This window comes from Drosophila rhopaloa, unplaced genomic scaffold, assembly GCF_018152115.1.
Source record: "Drosophila rhopaloa isolate 14029-0021.01 unplaced genomic scaffold, ASM1815211v1 contig_115, whole genome shotgun sequence".
Lineage (NCBI taxonomy): Eukaryota > Metazoa > Arthropoda > Insecta > Diptera > Drosophilidae > Drosophila > Drosophila rhopaloa.
The window spans coordinates 6,124,840-6,147,544 of record NW_025334990.1 but is presented as its reverse complement, the minus strand read 5'-3'; the positions used below and the strand labels follow the sequence as shown (position 1 = coordinate 6,147,544).

Sequence of the window (22,705 nt, the reverse complement as noted above, 5' to 3'; positions counted from 1 at the left end):
TTTCCCCCACTCGCGATGAATGGTTCATAATATTTATTTTTTATTTATGACTAAGCAGCAATGAATATTCTTTTTAAACTTATATTAGTTAGGTCAGGTTTACCAGTAGTAAGGTTTTAAATATTCTTTTTTTCTTATTTATGGAAGTAAAAGCTTAAAAGCTCGACTAATTCTCAATAACAAGTATACGTAAAAGAAGCGGCTCCTTGATCATAGTTCTTTTTAAAAATCACATAAAACTTTTCTTGGTTATCACTAAAATTTATTCGAAGAAACACGATATTAATAAAATAGTTTTGTTTTATGAAGGTGCTTTAACACTTCACCTCACATTAATAAAAAACCACCGCTTTAAGTGGGCATTCCACTGCTTGACCTAAGGCACGACTTGTAGCCACTTGTGTGTTGCATAAGAAGACTTCAACGCCTTCGCGTTTTCCAACAAATGCTCAACCTGCCACACGCATACGCAGCGGGCAAACATTACTTTCTTCATTCTATCAGCTACCTCAACTTATTTATGCGTGTGAAATGCGTCGGAGACAGCGTCCGAAAATTGTCATAAATTAATTCGTGGTCTTTTTTTCCTTTTACATGAAATGTGAAAATATATATTTTCACAGCGGAAGGCGATGTGATTATCAATAAGGAGAAAAAACACCATTGCAGAAGAAGAAAAGTTTTCACTTGTTTTTCATTACAAAATCGAATTTATCATATAGGCTGTCATTTAATTTTATTCGTAATGTCGTAAGTTGACAATTCAATAAATAAAATCATTATTAACAAAAATATTTATTTTTTATTGATACATTTAAGTTTTTGAATAAAAAAACTTGTCTGAGAAATCAGAGTCTGTAAATGAACTCACGCAACAACAAAATGTATAACAAAATGTTGTCTTTAAAATTGAATAATTAAAACCGCAGACATTTAACATTAAAGATAAGTCACCACAAAAAGTCGTTTTTTTTACCAAAAAAAAAATTTTAATAAATTATTAGAGTTATTACAATCTGGCAGATGCCATAAAATATATAAAGAATAAAGAATGTGTACTCAGATCAAGTTTAAATTGGGCGCCAATCGTGATTTTACGCTATTTAGTTGACTCACTCTCACACACAACCAGTAGTTGTTTCCCTCTTACCACATGCTGATCGGTGCTGCTCTATGTGCGTTAGTAAGAGCGAGATAAAGAAACGTACATTAAAGCCTTACAGTTTTGCAGCCACTAGGCGCCAATATTTGAACTGTTGATTATTAATATATCAAACTGTTATCTTACTATATCTTACTTTTACCACAATCATCTCCAAATTAAAAAAAAAGTGCAAAGTTTTCTATTCAATTGTAAATTTAGATCTTTTATTCATTTATATACATAAACAGACATTCTAGCTATGTGGACTTAATACATTAAACATATTTTAATATCGTAAAATAAGCTAAGCAACTATTTTATGGGATTTGACTTTAAGTGGACAGCAGTGAAATAATTTAAATTTTAACAGTAGTCTTTAAAATTAATGATTAGTTGTTGTTTGCATTGCGTACATCTAGGTGGAACCTACGGATAGTCCTAAGTCTACGTTTCTCATACTAAAAAGGGGCATCGGGATCCTGCAAAACGCGTCTCAGCTGCAGTCGCCGCGGGGACTGCAGTGGAAAAGTGTTTTGGTGATAGTCGTCTTAGTCTAGGTTGCGTATGTACAGGGTTGTGGCTTCTGATCGGCCAGGGGTCACTTCATGTAGTAGCTGCTGGGACCCCGACCGGAGGTGTACGTGCTCATCGGAATTCCCTGGGGTCCCGGGATGTGGCTGTGGCCCGACGAGTGCGTCACGGACTGGTTGTGCGACCCGTACAGGTGGTCCACGCTCGAGTTGCCGATCCCATTGCCCGACGGCTCGTAGTCCACATCGTAATAGATGCCAGATTGGTTCTGTTATAAAAAGCGATTATATTAATTGATTATAAGAGTATAATACAAAATATTTATGTTTATATTAAGAATCTGAAACAATTAAACCATAAAAGTGCTTATATCACTAACGGTCATTTGCTAACGATCAGGTCTCAAATTTTGATATAATTCTTAAATTAATTATTTTTAACTTGTTCTATTTTAAGTTAACAGGCACGGAAATAGTTCTTTATTGAAACATTAGCAATGATGTCTTGTTTAAAACCAGTTATTATGCTTTTTTGGTATGTAACTTTTTTAAACAGCACAGTTAGAACCAATCCTTTGTCTACTTTAAACAGGTCACTTGACTATGTCGCTTTATCTTATTATGTTGAGAGACAATGAACTCGATCTTACCGCTATACTGCCATTGCTGCGACTTTTGGGGCGGGGCACTTGGAAATTCCTTCCCAGCAGATCAGCGCGATCCTCCTCCTCGCTCGAGCTGGAGTTCTCCAGTGTCCGCATTCCATTCGAGCGGGGACCCAGGCCAAGTCTTCTAAGTCAAAGAAAAACACTCAGAATATGCTATAAAACAGGATGCTGATTCATACCTGGGCAATGGCACAGGAGGGGCCAGAGTGGCGCTGGGATGCATCTGCATGGTGCTCTGAAGTGACATCCCGCCCAGGGTTCCCATGCCCATGGCCCCCAAATTGGGATACGCAAACATCGCCGACGAAGGCCGAGTGGGTCCGATGGGCTCAGCCTGCTGGGGCAGAAAATGCAATTAGTAATTAGTGAAAGACAAATTAAATGTCAGGCAAAAATAAAATTCTTAAAATATGTTAAACAAAAAAAATAAATCGGAATTGTTTATTTATAAGTAGTTTGAAATCCTAATGTTAATTTTTGATCAGGAATTTGTAATACAGTAAAGAGGACGTATCCTTTCCTATAAATTGTAAATACAAAAGTCCGTATTTCAGTTTATATAAATACGGAAAAACAGGTCATTGCAAAGTATTTTATTTATTTGCACTAGTCGCAATGGCCCTTACATATCATTTTGTAATACTTTTTTTGTATCTAAAGAAAATACTCTTTATGCCAAAGAAAAGTCCTATTAAATCATCATTACTAGATGACCGCCAGATACCTACCCCGTAGTGGTTCGTCTGGGCCATGACGTCGGCTATCTGGGCCCATCGCATGCGGTCCTCCAGGGTCACCTGGTAGCCAGCCTGTGGCAATCCTGCGGACTTCAGCGGCGCGGTGTTCATGTACCCGAACACCGGGGAGCCCATGGCGTTCTTCTGCTCCCGCTGCCAGCGCCGCGACCACATGATCAGGCACACCAGGGTCAGGACGATGATGATGATGGCCGCCACGGAGGCGCCGATGGCCACGCCCAGCACCTCGCCGTCGATCTCGCACTGGGCGCCATAGTGGCTCGAGTCGCAGGTGCACAGCTGGGCGCCATCGTCGCCGTAGCTGCAGGTGCCGTGGTTGTTGCACACGGAGTCGGCACAGGCCTGGCACTCGCGTCCGGATCGCGCCGGTTGGTCAGCCCACGGATCACGGAGTCCCGCTTCGCAGGAGCAGCGGAAACTGCCCCACGTATTGCTGCAACTGGCGCCGGGATGGCAGTCATTCAGCTCCGGCGACTGGCACTCGTCCAGGTCCTGGAGAGCGGATACCGCTCCTTCCGGCGAACTTACGTACAGCACGGAGTTGCCAATGTTGTTGTTTCGCCGGTGGAGGACTCCCAAAAGGTGTTTCTGAACGTCGCTGCGCAGGTTGGGTCGCAATGTCTCCACACTCTCGTCCAGCTGGATTGGGGTAACGTCAATCAATTTAGTTTTTTTAGGAGTACCTGATTGATACATACCTTGATGGTCAAGTTCACGTAGACGCCACTTCCGCCCAGATTGGGATCACCTCGGTAGATGTTGTTCACCTTGGCCTCCATGAACTCGTCCGAGTAGGGCGTCATCGACATGGCAGAGTCCAACTGGAAGGAATATAAATTACACATTGCAAATATTACGAAATTATTTGAAACAAAGTTATTTATAGGATAAACATGATCGTTTGTGACTTTTTCTATTATTATAAATAACAAATATCGAACGACAAAAAATAGTTTTCTTAGGAACGAATTTTGCAAACATGCGTTGTTTTTGTAATATTTTATACTTTATCTTTAGAAACTCAAACTATGATTCCCATTTTTACAGATGGTGTTTGTTTGCCTAATTCAGGTAACAACAATTATTCTGGGACATTTTTCCATAAAATTTAAAATAGCATTTTGTTTTATAATGCCAACAAAGATTTTTTTTCAATCAAGCAAATGTTTCAAATATTTATGCTAGTTTTGCCATCTTATTCATTTATGCCTTTTCGTAAAAGCTGGCAAATGTTTGTCTTAATAAAAGATCAAACAATTACTCTACCTTTCTTTTTTAATATATTTCTGGCAGTAATCAATTATTTAAGAATTATTGACTCCTTAAGAAAACATTTTCCGAATTACAATGACTTACCGCTCGAATAGATTCGTAGCTGAGCTGTCCAAAGGGTTCGCTGTGTTTGTCCATAAGCTTGGTGTCCCAGACGATTCTGTGTTCGTAGATGCGATCCACGCGCATGCCCAGATGGAAGGAGATGACCCGTCGACATGGCTCCCGGTGCTTTCGTCGGGAGTAGCCTAAGAAAAACATAATGAATTAGATATGAATAAATCCTCTCCTGATCGGGATGCCCAAATCAAGAACCCACCTGGCCTGCAGTGGCAGCTGGAAACGCCGTTGTCCGTCTTGCAACGCTCATGCTGAGCCTGGTCGCAGGTGGAATCATCACCCACGATGCAGGTGTCGATCCTCACGGGCGGCTGCGTTGGTCTCTGGCGGTAGTGCGGTCGCGTGGGTCCGGCATTCGTTGTGGGGGCTCCTCCTTGCGGCTTGCTGTGACCCTGCAGGTCCACCACCTCCGTTTCGGGCACCACATAGCCACCACTGCTCTGGGTGACCGCGTTGGGCGGAACAGCTGGTGAGCTGGAGGAACCACCACCACTACCACCTCCGGTTGTAACTCCTGGCGAGGATCCTACTCCCGATCCCGATACTGGTCCTGGTCCTAATCCTGATCCTGATCCCGACCCAGAGCCAGAGCCTGGCAACTGGGGCAGACGCGTGGCTGGGGACGTGGCCCCCGCTGGTGGATCTGTGGGGTCACCAAAGAGATTGATGTAAGTGCGCTTGCCGTCGATGGAGACAAAGCCGTCGTCACCTGATGCCGACACGATGATGTCGCCCTGACCTCCGCCCGCCGCATACGTTCCGTATGGCTTGATGTTGATCGTCTGCTGGGAGCCACTGCCCTTGGGACCCGGTCCCTGGATGGCGGACAGGGTCACATCGAAGATCTCCCCGTAGCCGGGTGGCAGATGCTGCCGCGTCGGCTGAATCGCTGGCTGGGGAAGGGTCTGCTGCGGGGGCGTTCGCTGGCCGGGTGGGCGTGGCCGACCACCGGGCTTGAACTCGGGATCATCGAGGACGATCCCGGGACGGGGATGGTAGGGGGCGGGCGGAGTGGCATTGGTGTTAGCATTGGAACTATTAGGTGGCGCACTTTCGGTGGAACTCGAACTAGATGGCGGGGTGGTGGTTGAGGTGGTGGTCGAGGTGGAGCTGGTGGTGGTAGTGGTACTAGTGGTGGTGGTGGTGGTAGTGGGTTCTTTGGAGGACGTTGGTTGGATGTCTGAGGCCAGGCTGGAGGACGAGGAGGTGCTCAGCGAGGAGGTGGCACTGGTCTCCAGGCCGGGTGTCCGATTGGCGGTCATGAAGATCACCTCCTCGGTGGAGGGATCCAGACCGAGGCTCTCCGCACTGTCCATGGACATGGGCACGTAGGTGGAGGACATGCCCATCACAGTGTGCACCACCGAACTGGTCTCAATGATGGTGGTGAAGCCCTCGTCCAGATTCGATTCCTCTGGCAGCTTCTTCTTTTCACTTCCTGGTTTTGGCTTGTGCTTCTTCTTCGAGGGAGTTGTTGGATGCGTTGGTGGATTGTTCGTTGTGGAAGGTGGAGCGGGAGGTGGCTGCAGTTCATCTTCCACCTCTCCACCGCCAGTGGAGTCCGTGTCCTGGTCGGATACTTCGATATACTGGGCATTGGCATCTTCATTGGAGAACTCCGAGTCGTAGGTGGTATCGGTGGGTTGCACCATATCTTCTGCCGGCTGTTGCTCCTGGTGATTCTGCTCCTTCTCCTGCTCGTTCTTCTTTTCCGTTTGATCCTGCGGTTGGGGAGAGGACTGGGATTGGGACTGGACATGCGGAGCTGGAAGGGGTTTATACTGAGGCAAGGGTCTCCGATTGCCGCCCACACTGGTGGCGATGGGTGGGCGTGGCTTGTTGCGATACCATGGCGGACGATTGCTCACGAATCCCGGACGAACGGGGACAATCTGCTCGGGAATGGGCACACCCGTAATAAAAGGACGATCCGGACGGTCGAAGGGATACGGTGGCGGTCGCATCGAAGTTCCGGGCTTCTGAGCTTCATAGTCGATGGGCAGGTTCTGGGCCTCGGAAATCCTCGGCGGACCACGATTATTGATCCTGCTGGCCGAGGGACGCCTCACACCCTGTGTATTTGCGTGGACATTGACATTACCGTTCAGGAGCTTCACGATGCCCGTGATGATGTCCTGGATGTCGGGGTTGCCGTTCTGGCGCGGACTATGCGGCGCCTGCGTGGCACTGGCCGCCGTCGCTGAGGTGGCAGTACTGCTCGGACTCGGCCGAATCGGGGACCCCGACACTAGCGGTCGCAGGTCCCCCCGCCCTAAAAAAGACTGCTCTGAGCTGCTGCTGCTGCTAATGCCGCTGCCCAGGGATAGGGTTTTCCCGGCCCTGATCCCCTGGTGCGTTCGCTCGGGCTGCTCCTCCTGGTTGTCGTATGTCCCCGTGGGCTTGATGTTGTAGTGAAAGTACCTTCCGGCGGACACGTCTTTCTCCAGCTCCTCCGGGAAGTTCACGTCGTTGGGTCCAATGGGCGACTGGCGATCGTGGAGGATGGGCGACGCCGAGCGCTCCACTCGCTCCGCCCGCGTCTCGTTCTCGTTGAGATCGCGGGGCGAGCGGGGACTCTCCGCCAGGCCGTTGATGGAGTCCGCCACGGTGCTCTCGATGCTCAGGCGGGCCGGACTGCGGTGGCTGCTCGACTTGGGCGAGATCTGCGAGATGCTCTCGTGCTGGCCAGCTGCAAAAATAGGGTGAACAATATATGTTGGAGAATATTAATAAATTGGAATTAAGAAGATAAGATATCTATATTTAACAGCTATACCCTTAAAGCGGCAGTTTAGCTTTAGTTTATATAGCTAAATGTGGTTAGGATTATTATTATTTCAGTTTTAAAGCTATTTGTTTCATGTCTTTCCCTTTTTCTTCCAAAACAGTATATGTAGTAGTTTTTTGACTTTATTAAGTTTAATATTTTAAATTCATCCTTTGACAACAGTCATGTATACTATAAGTACAATTATTACATTAAAAAAAACATTTTCAGAACTAGTTAATTAAATACCGCGATTGTTATTACTTCATGAAATCGAATAAAGTTAAAAACATAATTTAAATATGAACAAGCATTACATTTTTAAAGGTATATATAACACGCTTTGCTGATATTAAACATTACAATTTTTTGTCAATGTTTATAACATAACTAACAAAACTGCAGCTCAAAATCCGCAACATTTTTGTATGATCATTTATTTATATGTATATTCAAGAAATATTCTAAGCTTTAATAACAACGTTTATTTTATTTAACAACGTTTATTAAAGCTTTATTGAAAGTGATATTTAGAAATAATCAATCAAATCGCCTTAAAACACCTGTGTGTTATTCAATCAAATCCCTATCTAAAGATGAATCTTTTATCTAGACATATTATAAATGAAATCTTTATTGTATGACATTTAATACCGCAAGAAACCAAGAAGAAAGGGAAAGATTTCATTGAAAAGAGCGTCGAATTCCGAGGTTCAGTTTCCCTTGAATTTATCATCGCAATGGAAGAATATCATCACATCGGGGTTTCACTTTTCACTTGCCCCATGCACCTGCCCCTTCCTTTTCAACTTGCCCTTCCCAGCAGCCAACAGCCAGGCACTCAGTCATTGTCAACGCGATTCATTTGCATTTGGGAGGAAAACAAAGCCCAGCCCAGCCCATACCAAGCTCGGATCAGTTTCAATCTCTGTCGCAGCCTTTGCCAGGCATCATTTGTTTTCGATGTCAAGTCTGAGTCGCCGTCTTTGTCTTTCCTCATATTCTTTTCACTCTCTTTGCATATAATTGTGTTGGTTTTCCTTCAAAATTGTGGGTTTGTGAGCACAGTATGTGGATATAGCTGATGGCTAGCATATCTGTCACAATGGCGAAGGCATATTACTGATTACCCTGGGTACTCGTCGGCACACAGACACTTAGATACAAGGCCTCGGGGCCTTAGATCTGCACTCGCTTGGCAGCCTAGGAAGAATTTCACAAATTGCTACGTCAAGCGTTGAAAAGATGCCAAGCCGAGGTTGTTGTTGCGACTGATTTTCATCATTTTCCTTGGATATGGCAGATAAATGAGAAGAGCCTCGCCATATGCAACTTAAATATAGATTGTTGTCTTGTAGAATGCAGATGGCAATCGAATGGGGACAAGCACTTGAACCTCCCCTTTCCGAGCGAAGAAATCTCGAATGGGCACTTCTTATCGCATCTTAAGCTACAATTTCCCACTCTCAGCCAGGCATCAATTACACCGAGAGAAATGAGATGAGTATCTAAAAATTAATGCTATTTTAATATAAGGTATTATTATGGGGTATAAGAATGACAGTGGCTGAACTTGTTTTATGTATTTATGTTACTTGAAATAGACAAATACTTGGTGATTTAATAAAAACTAAAACCAGAGATGATTAATACATAGAATATCATTAAAGACATCAAATTCAATACCCATTCATTGGTTTTATTAAACAAAGTGGGTCAGAATGACTGTAATTTTGCGTGATTTATTTCAGTACCTTATTCGAAACCATCGATACTTGAGCTGTGAATTTTTAGACAAACATAACCGATCACACAGATCTCACTCGGCACTCAAGTGTGACCCAGCTATTCTTTGACACCTTCCCAAAAAGATTTATTTGCTGTTGGCTTTCTATGACTGCGGCTCCACTCTTCCGACCATCTTTTGGGCTGTCAAGTGCATGTCATCTTTTGGGCTTTATGGAGGGTAGGCCAGAACCAGTTTAAGGTTAAACCAAAACAACAATCATAATTCACACTCACTCGGCGAAACACGTTTAGTTATTGAGCTTAACCCAATTGCCGAGCGGCATTGGTGGCTCATTGTGGGTCTCGTGGTTTTTTGATTAAGTTTGGCACAGATTTTACTTTCACCTGTCGCTAAACTGGCTCCACTCTGATTGAAATACACAATATTTGTTTCACTTTCTTCGCCGCAGCTATTTGTTGCGATTTTGATACAATTAACGCTTCCTTTTGGGCAAGCAAAACAAAAGGCGGCGACACAGTTTTCACTTTCCTTGCCGCGAATTGTTAATTTTCCAGTTTTCCTTTTGATTTTATTGATTCCGAAGCGAGTCTGGGATTGGGATTTTGATTGGGGTGGTGGTAAAAGTGAGCCGGCGGCTGTGAAATCTCCAGACATGGACATAGCTGGTTGAATGTGTAACGCAATTTGGGATACGAAAATTGAATTCCATTTTGGAGCGGGGCATGCAACACTTTCACGGCCAGGCCGCAACGAAAGTAAAATCTGTTGGCCATTATATCCAGACAAGTTGGGTTGAATGCACCCGATATGACAACAACATGGAGACAACAGCAAGAGTTGTCATTAGTTCCAGTGCTTGCCCACACTAATGCGATCGCTACTCCATCGAGGACGCACGACTTGTGCCCTGTCTCTTATTTTTTCATCCACTTTTTCAGTTTTCCAGTTTTTGCCCAACCCACACAGTCGGCAATTCCTTCTCCTTCCACCCAACTCCAAAATCGACTTGTGCTCCATTCAAATTGGCGATTTCAGCGCCTCCAAATTGCTGACAAGAAATCACTTTCTATTTCGCTGCACTTTTCAACTGTTTCTCAACGTGGCCAAAAGCAGAAACCGAAATTAAGTCCGCCTGCTCGCCTCTAATGTGGGCAAAGCTGGCGAAGATAATTGCTTATGAAATACGACAATTTTCCGTTTCGACTTCGGCATTTAACGCACGTACCAAAACATTGCGCATACGACATGTCTGCCCTGAGCACTTTAAGTGTGCACCTGCGGAGGCGGCTCGATTATGCAATATTAATATTTAATGCTTTGCCCAAAAGGCAGGCGACAATTTGTTGTGTTTTCACCATAAATATATTTATGTAATTGCTTTTAAATAGGTAGTTTAGATTCAGGAAGACGACTTCGAAATGACAATCGAAATAACGTAATTACCATCTTTCAGTAGGTAATCATGTTGTAGGGAAAATAAATAAAAAGAAATGGTCATATACTGTTGATATAGTTTCCTTTAAACACGATATCTACTAAAGTTCGCAGTTACTGCGTTAAACCTTTTACTTTTCCCCAAACTTGTTGTAATTCAAATATAAATATTATGTTTGTCTTGGATTAAGTTACTGACAGAAAGTTCAACATTTTTTACATTTTTGGGTTTACAAAAGATCTTAAGGTTCGGTGCTTTGTCTTCTAAAATAATAAAGCCTCTAAGTTGAGGATTTTAAACTTTACCCATACAAATCTTCTTATATTTTTATGAAATCAAAAATCCATTCAAGTTATTTACGATTCGTACGATCACACAACCCCGTCTACTGTTTACGATCAAAGCGATTAAAGTAATCTTAGACAAAAAATCTAAACAAATCCCTAACAAATATTTCTTTCACCTCTCTCTTATTTTCTTTTATTTTATGTGCTTTTATGTGCTTGTTGCCTAAGCTTCTTTCATCTTTTTAAATTGGCCCATAAACATAAACAAGAATGGGCTGTCCAATTGGGAATTCAGCCGACCCTTCGGCGAAGATTTCTAATAAAAAAGAGATTTGGTGTTCATCACAGAAACCACGCCCCGAATTCAGAGTTTAAGAACCAGCTTGAGCGGGCTGAACTCAATCCATTACATGCTTTTCTAGGCGTTGTCTTTCGCTGTCCAAGCTGGACTATTAAAAATTTGATTTAATGCAAATTGATTCTTTGGGCATTTGACTTTCGTTGTGGGCGTTGTGGCAGTGGACGAAATAAAAATGCCAGGGAAAGTCGTTGTGGACTGGGTTCTAGTGCAGCCTGAACAGTTTGCCTCCATCCAATGGAGCTGCAGAGTCATTCCTCGGTCATTTCATTAGCAAAGCAAATAAGGTATCTTTGGCCCGGGCCCAAGCACTTGTGCAATCAAACCGTCAACTGCTTGGTGTTGTTGCTCAAGAGTTGTCTGCACAAACAATTGGCCGTGAGCAGAACTTGAACAGCATCTTGGCCAGACTTTTATCCGACTCTCTGCAGCTGAAATGCATGAGGTGCAATTAACAAAGTGACGACGACAACGACCACATGGCAGCCACAGACAAGGCAAACTGCACTCCACTCGACCCGAAGTTGTGTCTGGTGAAATTGAAGCATTTCGCTGGAAAACTGATTTTCCGCAACCATATTTTGTGGCTTTTTTTTCTCTTCTAGGCTCCGTGACCGTGACTCTTGGCCTTTGGCACTGCACGAGTGTTTTGCCTTTTTGAAGCGCGTGCCTGTCTAAAGCACCTTAGGCAACACGAATTGAATACAGCCTTTGTTTTTTTGTAAATGTAATAAAATAGAAATCATTTATAAATATATCCTACAAAAACATTACTTTATCCAAAGCTTCAACAATTTAAAAGATTTAATTGGTGTAGTTTAACTTTTTTATTTTATGGCTGTATTTAATAGCATTATAAATACTTTCTTTTCAGTGGATTTTAGGAAAATGTACATTTTTTGAAAGATATTTATATTCCTAATAGTTACAATAAAAGTTAAATGTATGATATAAAACTGTTATGTTTAGTTATAAAAGATAGGGTAATGCCAGCTCAAGTGCGTTTTAAACTTTTAACAATAGCCCCGATCACCATAAGCCTGTTCCAAATTAAGAAAACTTATAGAATTTACAGCTTAAAACCTACTTTTAATTTAATAATTGAGCCTAAATGATAATTTTTTGACTTTAGGGACGATTCTTAAGGAATTGCAGATCAGAAAAGATTTTTAAAAATGTAGCTGGTCTGTGAACTGCACAAAATATAATTTAATTAATTTAATTTAAACGTTGTTTTCTTCGAGTGTGTTGCCTTGCATCCTTTGTATTAGCCCCTCAGACGTGGGTCCAAAGCGAATGACCTTAATCAAGGTCTAGCTCTGATCTAACCGCCTTTAAGTCGGAGCCAAAGTCGAAGACGGAGCCAAAGTCGAAGCCAAAGCCAAAGCTAAAGGCGGTTGCAGTCCGACTGCATTTCTGTTTTGGTCAGGCTTCCGCAGATGAGGCTGCTGCAGTTGGTTACGCTCTGCTGCCTGCTGTGGGGCATGTCTAAGCCGGGCCGAAAACCAAAACAGGGTGGGGGAAATTTATAGCCTGGATGCGCTCTGTTGCCTTTAATCGTAGCAGAGCGAGGAAACCGAAAGAAATCCTCCCATATCAATAGAATGTCCGTGGCAATCGCAGGGATCGCAATCCCATGCCCGAGTTAATGGCCGCCACTTATGAAATCTAATTGTCTCACATGTTTAATTAAGTCGCAGGTGGGAGCGAACCGAGGCAACTAATGGCCCGGCCAAGAACAAGACTAAGCCCTGTAACTAGCTGCAATTTACTTGGCGATAAGCGATCTGCACGATCTCGTGGGGGAATGCTGGAAAATAGTTGAAATCGCAGTCGGTGCAGCCCCTTAAACATGCCACGGGAATATTTCTGCAGTCGATAACTTTTCTTGGGTCAGTAACCCAGTGCTGCGGAAGGTGGCAGAGCCTCCTGCTCTGATTGAACAATTATAAAGAGCAAATTATAGAGACGGACAACAGATGATGATGATGCTCCAGGCAAATCTCTGGCCAACATTCGCTGAGAGCTGAGCTTAAGATGTATTGATTGAAAGGCAGATGGATGACTCTCTCTCTCTCACTCTCCGTCTTTCCATAGCCATATTTTCCATCTCCCCAGCGAAACTGGGTCATTGTACCCACAGTAGCCGGCTTAAGTATAGTCACCAAACGGAAACAAGTTGCCGGCCAATATAGTCTTAATGGTCTGTGACAAGTTCAAGCCCGACTGTGCGTGTGTGTCTCAAATAAAAGTCTATAACAAGTGGCCAAGAGAACCGGCTCTCTATATAGCAAGAATCCCACTTTATATATAAGACTGTCAGTCAGTCAGCTTTTTATTGGGCTGTTTCCAACTGCGTGCCAAATAGAAATGGGGGAAATGCGTCAGTGTGCGAGAGCGTGGGTATTATTGTGTCATTCTGGTCTCTGTTTTGTTTGAATAGTCAGCTAACTGCACCCATTTAACGGCTTTTATACCCAAGTTCTTTTGGTCAATTCTTTATGTTTTGGGTATTTGGCATTTACAGGTGTTGGAATAATATTTTCTTTTTCATAAATTCCTCTAGAGATCAAGTTTGTTGTCTAAGTCTTTTGTTTTGACTTTAACTAAAATGTTCCGTAAGTGATCAAGTTTGTTGCCTAAGTCTTTTGATTTTGCTCTAGGAAATTAAACTACATTAACATTTTTGTATTTATGTATGAATTTTACATTTAATAAAAAAAAATGTAGTTGCGACCATAAATTAATTTTTCTAAGCTTAATGTTTTCTGGTCAAGTTTGTTTCCTAAGTCTTTTGTTTTGGTTGTAAAAAAATAACAATCTTTTAAATGTTTTTAATTGTTTATTTTTATTAAAGACTTCATTTATAAAGTAGGTTTTAGTTTGCTCTCGTCGAAAATGTTTTTTTTTTGTTAAATAAACCTTATTCTTATCTTCAAGCCCTCGGTTTGTTGTTAAACATTTCCTGTGACATGGGCAAAAAACCTACGAAATGCGTGTTCTGTCTTGGCCAAATTATGCTAAAATGTATGCCAAGAAGAGTCTGAATTTAAAACATTCCACATCTAACCGGTTTGAAGCGGTCTCCAAAATAAAAACCGCAGAGCATAAAAAGAGTATTTTCATTGATTGCCATTGATTGTCAACGCCGACACATGAAAGGGTCTCCAGAAAGCACCCCGCCTACCCTTCTCCCCGCGGCATTCCCTTCTGTTCTCTATCCCACTGCAATTTAATCTGGGCCCAAAGCGCCTCAGGACAGCCATTAAAGAAGATCGAAAATGACCAGCAAAAATCAGAAAAGGAAAAGCAAAAACGAGATAAATTGTGGGTTCAGTTGGCATCGCCTGCCGATGGGTGTGTGGCTGGGCCTGCCCGGCAGACTGAATGTGTGAGCACGCCTGGCAACTTTCGATGTGCTGAATTTCATTGTACAATTTTGGGCATCCCAATCCGAGAGTCGCTTCTCTTCTCACGGGAAAGGGAAAGTATGCAGTTATTGATACGGCTTCGGTTTCATGTTTTGATTGGGCATCCCAATCGCATCCCAACTGAAGCTCAGTCTGTGCTCGCCTCTAATTGAATGCTTCGGTCAGGGTGGAGAAACGCTTAAGTTAATTGAATACGAGCGATCAGCATGTGAGCTGATTACGAGCTTGAACCTTTCGGAACTGACTGCGTGGAAAGGGAAAGGAAGATGCTTTCTTAAAGTCATAAAAAAGATGTGAGATTTATTGATACCACTGTAGAAATTCTGGTTAATACATAAAAAGAAGTTCCCACGGAAAGTTAATCACTTTGCAATACAAAGAATTGAATAATTTTTCAACAGAATAGGGAATCGACTACTGTTTTTCAAGCTGTATCTACCAAAGAAATGATTCTTTGGTATGATAATAATTGACGATAAAAAAGGCTCGAAAAAAAAACTGATCTAATTAAAGCAGAAAACTAAAACATGTAATAAAGAACAGAACAGCTGGAACCAGAAACCAAGCTGCGCCCATGTTAATTAATATTATAATTCTTGCCTCTGCGCAGTTGCCAAACCTCAAATATCCTGTTGTGAAGTGCTCGAGAATTCCATAATAAATTGCATCAGCATTGCCAGCTCTTGAACAGGTGGCCCACCAAGAATCCACAAAAGTTCCCTGGCCAAGAAAAAATCCAAGCAGAGATCCACAAAATATAAGAAACCTGCCAAACGAACCTGCCTCTTGACCCAATAAAAAGTCAAGCGATAAATTTCTGCTCAGCCTGCAACGTTGTCGGCTTCTTTCTTCCACCTCTTTCCCATCAGGCAGCGTTCTTCGGAGCTCTCTCTCACTTACTCCAGCCAAGTGGGCCATGTAACCGAAATGTGCCAAAAAAAACTCAAAAAAATAAGAAGGAAAGATTGCTTGTGGAACCAGCTAATCTGAAAATTTAATCAGCCTAACAGTTGTGACTGAAGGAGAGGACTGCCAGGGGAAAAGGCTGAAACAAGGGGGAACCAAAACGAAATCGAAAAAGCCAACAGGTTGAAGTAGTAAGTCAGCGGGTTATAGTGTCACAGATGAGATCCCAACCGAACCCGAACCCGAACCCGAACCAATCCATCGATCTGTTGACTCAGTCATGCTGGACTACGGAAACTGAAAAGCCCAACTCATGGCGCTTTCTTTGACACTTTTCCAGTGGCTCAAATGCCCCATTGAGATTTCAATTCGCTCCGTGTATCTGTGTATCGAAAGCCCCGAAAAGCCGTTAGCTTGGGTGTATGCTAACTGTTAACTGTTTCAGTAAGCCATAACTGAATAGTCCGGCGCTCCGAGATTCTGTTTTCTTTTAATTAAGCTTGCTGTAAAATAATTTTCACTTCACCCAATTTTCCAGCCCGACTCTATGTAAATTCCGCGGCAGAACCCTCGGCACTCCCCCCATGCCAATGTGGCTTATTAGCTGCATGAAAGGTTTTGGCCCGACTTCAAATGGCCCAGTAAACAGTGCAGTTAGCTTTAATTGATTCCAGCCCGCTGAGAGCTAGAGCTGCCCGCCTCAGTTGGCCGGATTCGTGCAATTAAGCGGTTTCAGTGGCTGCCTGGCGGAGCAGCGGCTTTCGATGGAATGCATAAGTAAATGGTGCTCCTGGTTAGGGCCATGCCGCGCACTTAATTGTCGACTTCGTATGGGAAGTTGGCACTTAATGCGCATTAACAAGCAACAAATCCCTCTCGAAGCAGTGCACTAAGGAAAACTTACCGAACACAATCTAACTTTCTTAATTCCAAGATTCGCATAAATTTCAATTTCATTTATTATAATATTGCTTGTACACTTGAATAAAAATAGGAATTGAAACCCCCGCGAATTCTTAAAATGAGGATTCTGATTTCTTAAGAATCTTCATGAATTTATGATTTTTTAAATTAGCACATCAACCCCAATTTATAGTTTTAAAAAACGCCCCTTTTTAATTCCTTTTAGGAAGTCATGACAATTTGTATTTTAACCGCTAGGGTCAAATCTACTAAGTTTCTTTTGTGAGACTAAATTTAATGTTTGAAATTATTTTTTTTTTAAATGGAAGTTTTCTTTTCTTTACCAAAAACGTTTCTTTTATTTATTTTAATAAGCACTTCTTAGAATGGTGATGATGGTGATGTTTTTTTAATTCATTTTAATGTTCTTTTAAATCTATCATGGAGATTCAAAAAATAAAAAGAAAAATGTTTGTAACAGTTTAGTACAATATTAAATGTATTAAAAAAACAAATTTGAATAACTGGCAACGAATTTTGCATATATATTAATATATGTATATGTTTATTTTTAAATCAAATTAAAGCCGCTCAATGGTGGTAAACATTTAAAACAAATGTAATTTTGTAGTTGTCGAAAAAACAGATATCATTTCTTGATCATTAGTATTAAGTTATCTTATAAACTGTTATTTTTATTTTATGTGGGCAATTAAATGACAAAGGTGTTTCAAATTAAATGTGTATTGTAATAGGAATTACTATAGAAGCTTTCACATTTGTTAAGTCATAGCTTCTAACTAATTATGTGTTCATTATAAGAACGTTAACTATTTTTTGCCATCGCTGGTTAGGTATCCATGATGTTTTCATTACACTCCTTCATTCTGATTAGTTTTTTTGTGCCCAATTGAAGTTGGCTTGCCATGCCTAATGACGAATAAATTTTCACATATTACATAAGCTCAGCTGAGCGTCACTTAACGATTATGAACCACGCATGCAAAAGCCATAATAAACATTAATTAACTTCGATTCACGCGCGTCACGCACTTTGTAAGCGACAAAGCGAATTGGAACCAAACAAACGCAAAAACCCAAGACAAGCCCAAGAAAAAGTCAATGAATCCGGTATGAATAATCGCAATTGTGCAACAGAGGTTACCAATGAATCATAAGCCCCGAGATGCGATCAGCACTAGACAACCCAGATGCAGATGCGATCGACCCAGTTTTGAGGTTTTCTTCAAAGCCGTTTGAAATGTGTCACCCAGCGAGAAAGAGACATCGAGTGACATATCTCGATTTTAGTGGGTCAAGCCCGTATTTCAGTGGCAAAAAAAGAAAATTAACAAACTTCTTGGCGTGCTCGACAATTGAACGCATTTGTGCGGGTGTTCAGAGACACCTACAGTGGAATACAGTACAGAGCAGTACAGTTAGCACACTTCATTACGTTTGGCACAGTTTGAAGGCACTCAGGTGCTCAGGTGCTCAGCTGCTCAGGTACCAGGTAAACCTCAGCTATGCATTCTTTGTAACGCCTAATAAATTATGCAGCAAACGCAAGCTTTCTAAAAAGGAGAAGACGAAAATGAACGGCAGAAATGGAGAAGAATAAACACGTACTGTGCCCGCCTCGGGCATCTTCATCAACTGTTGGCATGTCGGGGCGAATTCTTTCTTATTTTTCAGTTTTTTGTGATCCGACATTCCTCGGAAATGTAACAGATTAAAATTATAATTATGCTCACGTGTGGAAAAAGTGGTTTGATGTATCTCCGTTTGCAATAACTAAATGCTCACTTGAGCAGAACCTTTGATGAAAACATGTGATTATTGCGCAGATAAGATCCGTTCAGAACAAGTGCGGGAGATTCGCTTGGCTAAGACAGAGTTTCGATTCGGATGACCGCTAGATTGGGTGGGTTCTTCAAATGATGCACAAGAGTGCATTTGGCAGTCTTATTTTCTTTTATTGCTCTTCCTATATTTTTAATATATACAATAGAATAAACTCCTGACCTTACTTAAAAGAAGAATATTTATAGGTCGATCATTGGTAATAGAATAGCAATGGGACAATGGAATTAGAGGGCCTAAATCGCAGCCTTATCCAGTGTATTTTATCAATTGAGAAATCTATGCTAAGATCTGCTGAAGATCATGGCCTTGCTATCTCAACTTTCATCCTCCCACTTTGTTCGACACCGTGAAAGTTGGCTGCCGGCACAGGCCTCACAATTAAAGTTCAATTTATTAACTGAATGCATGTGAAATTCTTTTGTTGGGCATGTCACTGTCGTGTTGCCCGCCCCTTTCCCCCCGATTTTGGCCAAGACTTACCTGTTATTTGAACGAGGAGCAGCAGAAGAGCCAGTGGCAACGTCGACACTGCCATGGCCATCAAGTGTCGATGGTCTCTTGGCATTCTATTGTTGGAAATTGCTGACTGCTGGGAGGTGCCTCGGCCCCTTCTTCCAGCTCCAACCCCAACTCCGAGTCCAACTCCGAGTCCAACTCCAACTCCTCCTCCGCCTCTGTCTGCGGCTCTACTCGACTGTATATTGTGTGTTAAATTCTGTGGCTTTCGTCGCATGTTTGCATAAACTACCACACTCTTTTACCTCTTCGAGGGTTATTGTCAGCGGTTTCTATTATTTATTATTGGTATTTCGTTTTTTTTATTGATGAACCGTGCCCTGGTGAGGCATGTTTTGGCTTTGACCGTGTGTATTTATGCTGAAAAGAGGGAGAAAGGTGGTCAGACGAGCGTAAAGGTTGCAAATGATTCTAGAGTTTGTGTCTTGAGTCTTTTGTTTTTGGGTGAGTCCATTGCACACAAACTGAATCACTAAAATTCAATTACTCAGCCCTAAATGTGCCACGAAAGTTGGCAGTGGACATTACGTCTAAAAAGCATAGGTCGAAGCCCCATTAACTGGCAGTACTCCACAAAAGTAGCATTGGCATTTACATAAGCAGCGGCTTAGTAAGTCAATAAACCTGGCTATCTAAACGGCTGGAAAAGAAAACACTTTCAGAAAAACTTTGCTGTTATTTCCCAGTTACGTAAAGTGAAGCGTTCCATTCAAGCGACTAACTGAACCCGGCTGATTGAAATGCTAATTTTGATTGATGTCCAAGACGCTCAGAAATTGGTTGCAGCGAAAGTCGGAGCACAATTTGAGGTGTCAGAAAGCAAAAGTGAAATTCCAAGTTTATCAACTGGAGCAGATCTGTCGCCAGTTGCCCGCGGACAAGCCCTAATCGATTTCGGTGGCTCGAGATTACCCAATGTGTGTGTGTGTGTGTGTGGCGTGCTAGTGCTAATCAGAAGCCAAAACAAGATCTGGATCGCAAACCGCAGTAACTGAAGCAATTGCCGGGCATTAGATGGAAAGTGAAAGCATCCAGCCAAGCAGCGGTAACGGAGGTAGCAAATGGAAAGGAAAGGTAAGCTAAAGGTTGCCTCCGCAGCATACGAGCATTGGAGTGTTCGAGTATTCGGGTATATACGTGATCTCAGACCGGATCGGACCGGTCATATGCCGCCTGCAGTTGAGTCATGTCCAGGTCTGATTTTGGCAGCTCTTTTGCTTTGTTTATGCTCTCTGTTTACCCGCCGTTCGGTTTCGGTCTCGAAAAGGAACCTTGAAATCTCCGCTGTACGCTTGAAGAATCCCAGTGAAATAGAAAGTTTTACGTGAGCAGCCAGAAGAGCAAAACCACAACAAACACTGTTTTCTTCGTGGGCGAGTTGTCGTTGTTTTCTGTTGCTTTCTGGGCTGTCATTAAATGACTCCATTTTTCAGCGGATTGTTTTTTGTTTTTCCATTGAGCGATCCGCCCACACTGGCGCTTGTTTACATTTTCATAGGAATAATTTTTGGTTTTATCAACTTTGCTTTCTTTTCAACTTTTTTTCAACACCCAGCGGAAGTTGCAGCTCGTAATTAGTTTTCATTTCTTTCATATCTTCTTCAGTTAAATGACTCATGTGATTTTTCATAAGCCATTTTTTTTGGAGCTTTGTCTGTTGCGTAACCGTTTTCTGAGCCGGCAAAACAAAAGTCAGAGGAAGGTGAAGGTGGATAAAAGGTGAAGTGAAAAAAAGGGAGTTGAGATATATTGACAGAGAGAAACATAAGTGTGTCCGAAATACGAAATCAAAAGTTGCATAAGGCATGATCTTAATGACTGTCAGTTATGCCAAAGTATTGCCACTGAGGAAAGTAAGTCATACATGTCCTTTAAGCTGCTGTTTTAATGGAATTTCACCCCCCTCTCCACAAGACTCAATCCACAAATTTTCCTGTTCGCTGCTTTTCCATTTCGGACTCACCTCAAAGCGTTTCCATTAATCATGCGATTGCAATCGCCGAGATTTGATTGATGTTTTTGCGTGCAGCGGGTATTGCACGTTATTTTCAATTAGATTTTGCACATAAATAACGCTAATAATGAAAAATTTCACCAGACAAACTGCAAAAAAACGACAAGGCACACCAAATTGAAGATCTCGCCGACCCAGAGCCAAATCCAGCTTGAGTTTCGGCCACGATCGAGCCGAGTGGAAATGCGGTTTTGCGGCTTGAAGGAATGCAAAACTCTAAATAATCGAAAAGCAAAAATCAAGCGACAGCTGCTGCCCGGAAAATTGGCACAAGTGCGCTCGAAATGGCACAACTAACAGTATCAAGTGCTGGAACGGGAATCGGGAGTGGGCAGTCTACTTGTGGACTTCCACTCGCTCTTGGTCTTGGACTTGGTCTTGGACTTGGTCGTGGACTGGGACTTGGCTTAGAGCCATTTAGCGGATCGCATTGCAGTCGGCGGACGTGTGTAGGCCGACCGACAGGTTGCAGCGGACCACGTATCCGGTTGGGACCGCCAACCTGGCGGTTGTTCTCGCGAAAAAAAGAAAAAATGCCCAATTAATTCACTGACACTCCTGGGCCAGAGTGGCTCTCTAATTGGGAGTGAAACGGCGGACAAATTATGAATTTGCAACCAATTTCACAGCGAGCGTAAACAAAAGCCGCAGACAAAACTAACTGCCAGTCGAGGCAAAAAGGTAGCGCGAAAAAAAGAAAGTTTTTTGAAGTTTTTTGTTGCTGCCGCTTTGGGGCTATATGTATATGTATATATGTATTTCTGCTTGTCTACACACACAAACGCGAGTCGCACAAATATCATTTATTCGGTATACGTTTACATATTCGCTATTCCTATTCCCCGTTTGGCTCACACCGAGAAAAACACTCTTTTCTTTCTGCAGCTCACTCACACGCATGCGCAGCGTTGGCTTTAAGCCCGCTTAAGTTATTCACTTTTCATAGACGACGACTCGAACGCACACTCGCACACACGCACAACGAAGCCCCGACCGAATTGGCTCCTCACTTTTCTGGCCCACAAAGCGCGATCACCTACCAAGAAACCGTCAACAGGTGCGCACCGTTCGAACGCTCGACTCAAACTGACTCAGGTTGTGGCCCGAAGACTCCGCGGCGAAGAAGCCGAAGAAACGAGAAACCGGAGGAGCGATCGCTCTTCGGAAGAGTACTCGGGAATGAAAGATTCGCTGGCCAGTCTTCAGGTCGTCTCTGCCAAATAGACGGCCAAATACTGGAGTAAAACATGTACATTTCGCATTGCAATAAAATAAACTCCTCTTTATGGATAAAATCATAAAGAGTTAATACCTTACAGTTGTACCAAACATATGTAAGTGAGTTTCATTCCCGATCGTCAAGATTTTACAACTTGATTAGCTTGCACTATGGTCAGAGAAACAAATATATGACATCAGTGGGATATAAGGTTTTATAATAAACTCAGGGGATGTGGCTGAAACGGCATAAACTAATACCCTCTACAAAGGAACATGAAGGATATGTTGAAGATCATATTTGGATAAAATAAAAGGAGGATAACGAAATGATAAAAATTAAAAATAAAAAAATTATTTTGGGAAAAAAATAAGTGAAATACTCAAAAAGTTCTGAAAAACAAATTCTAATGTTGATGGTTTCAATAGATCAAAGTTTATAGTTTTTAAAATTGGATATAGCAAGGCAATTCCTTTTCTCTACATTTATAATCTTAAAAAGTAATTTTGATTTTTATGTGAATTTATAATGCGATTTGTTGACTAAAGTAACAAATATTCTACACCGAATCCTTCTGAATTTCTTGACAGCTTATCTGCGAAAAGCTGGATTGCGCCTTAAACACTTGGTGAGTAAGTGCCACTGACAGAGGCCGTTTGAACGGAAACAATAACGATTGAAAGTGGCAATCTGGCGAACATACGCTCCTTAATTAGATCGTGGTTTAGGGTTGTGCCGGTCCCGTCCTAAGATCGATGGCG

At 42.3% G+C, this 22,705-nt stretch overlaps 1 protein-coding gene across 7 annotated transcripts; it reads right to left on the bottom strand.

Moving 5' to 3' along the window:
• Window positions 1-1,339: 1,339 nt before the first annotated feature.
• LOC108051394 lies at window positions 1,340-21,841 on the bottom strand. 7 transcript variants are annotated; one of them, XM_044461873.1, is made up of 10 exons: window positions 21,766-21,839; window positions 20,675-20,814; window positions 18,676-19,071; window positions 4,692-7,181; window positions 4,457-4,620; window positions 3,799-3,921; window positions 3,071-3,739; window positions 2,522-2,679; window positions 2,325-2,466; window positions 1,340-1,943 (listed from the first exon to the last, which is right to left on the bottom strand). In XM_044461873.1, exons 3-10 carry the CDS (start codon window positions 18,926-18,928, stop codon window positions 1,743-1,745), a joined length of 4,200 nt encoding a protein of 1,399 aa, XP_044317808.1. In that variant the 5' UTR covers window positions 18,929-19,071; window positions 20,675-20,814; window positions 21,766-21,839; the 3' UTR covers window positions 1,340-1,742. The 7 variants fall into 7 exon arrangements, with proteins under 7 accessions (XP_044317808.1, XP_044317813.1, XP_044317812.1 ...); XM_044461878.1 differs by having other exon boundaries at window positions 2,325-2,463; XM_044461877.1 differs by having other exon boundaries at window positions 2,522-2,676.
• Window positions 21,842-22,705: the final 864 nt, after the last annotated feature.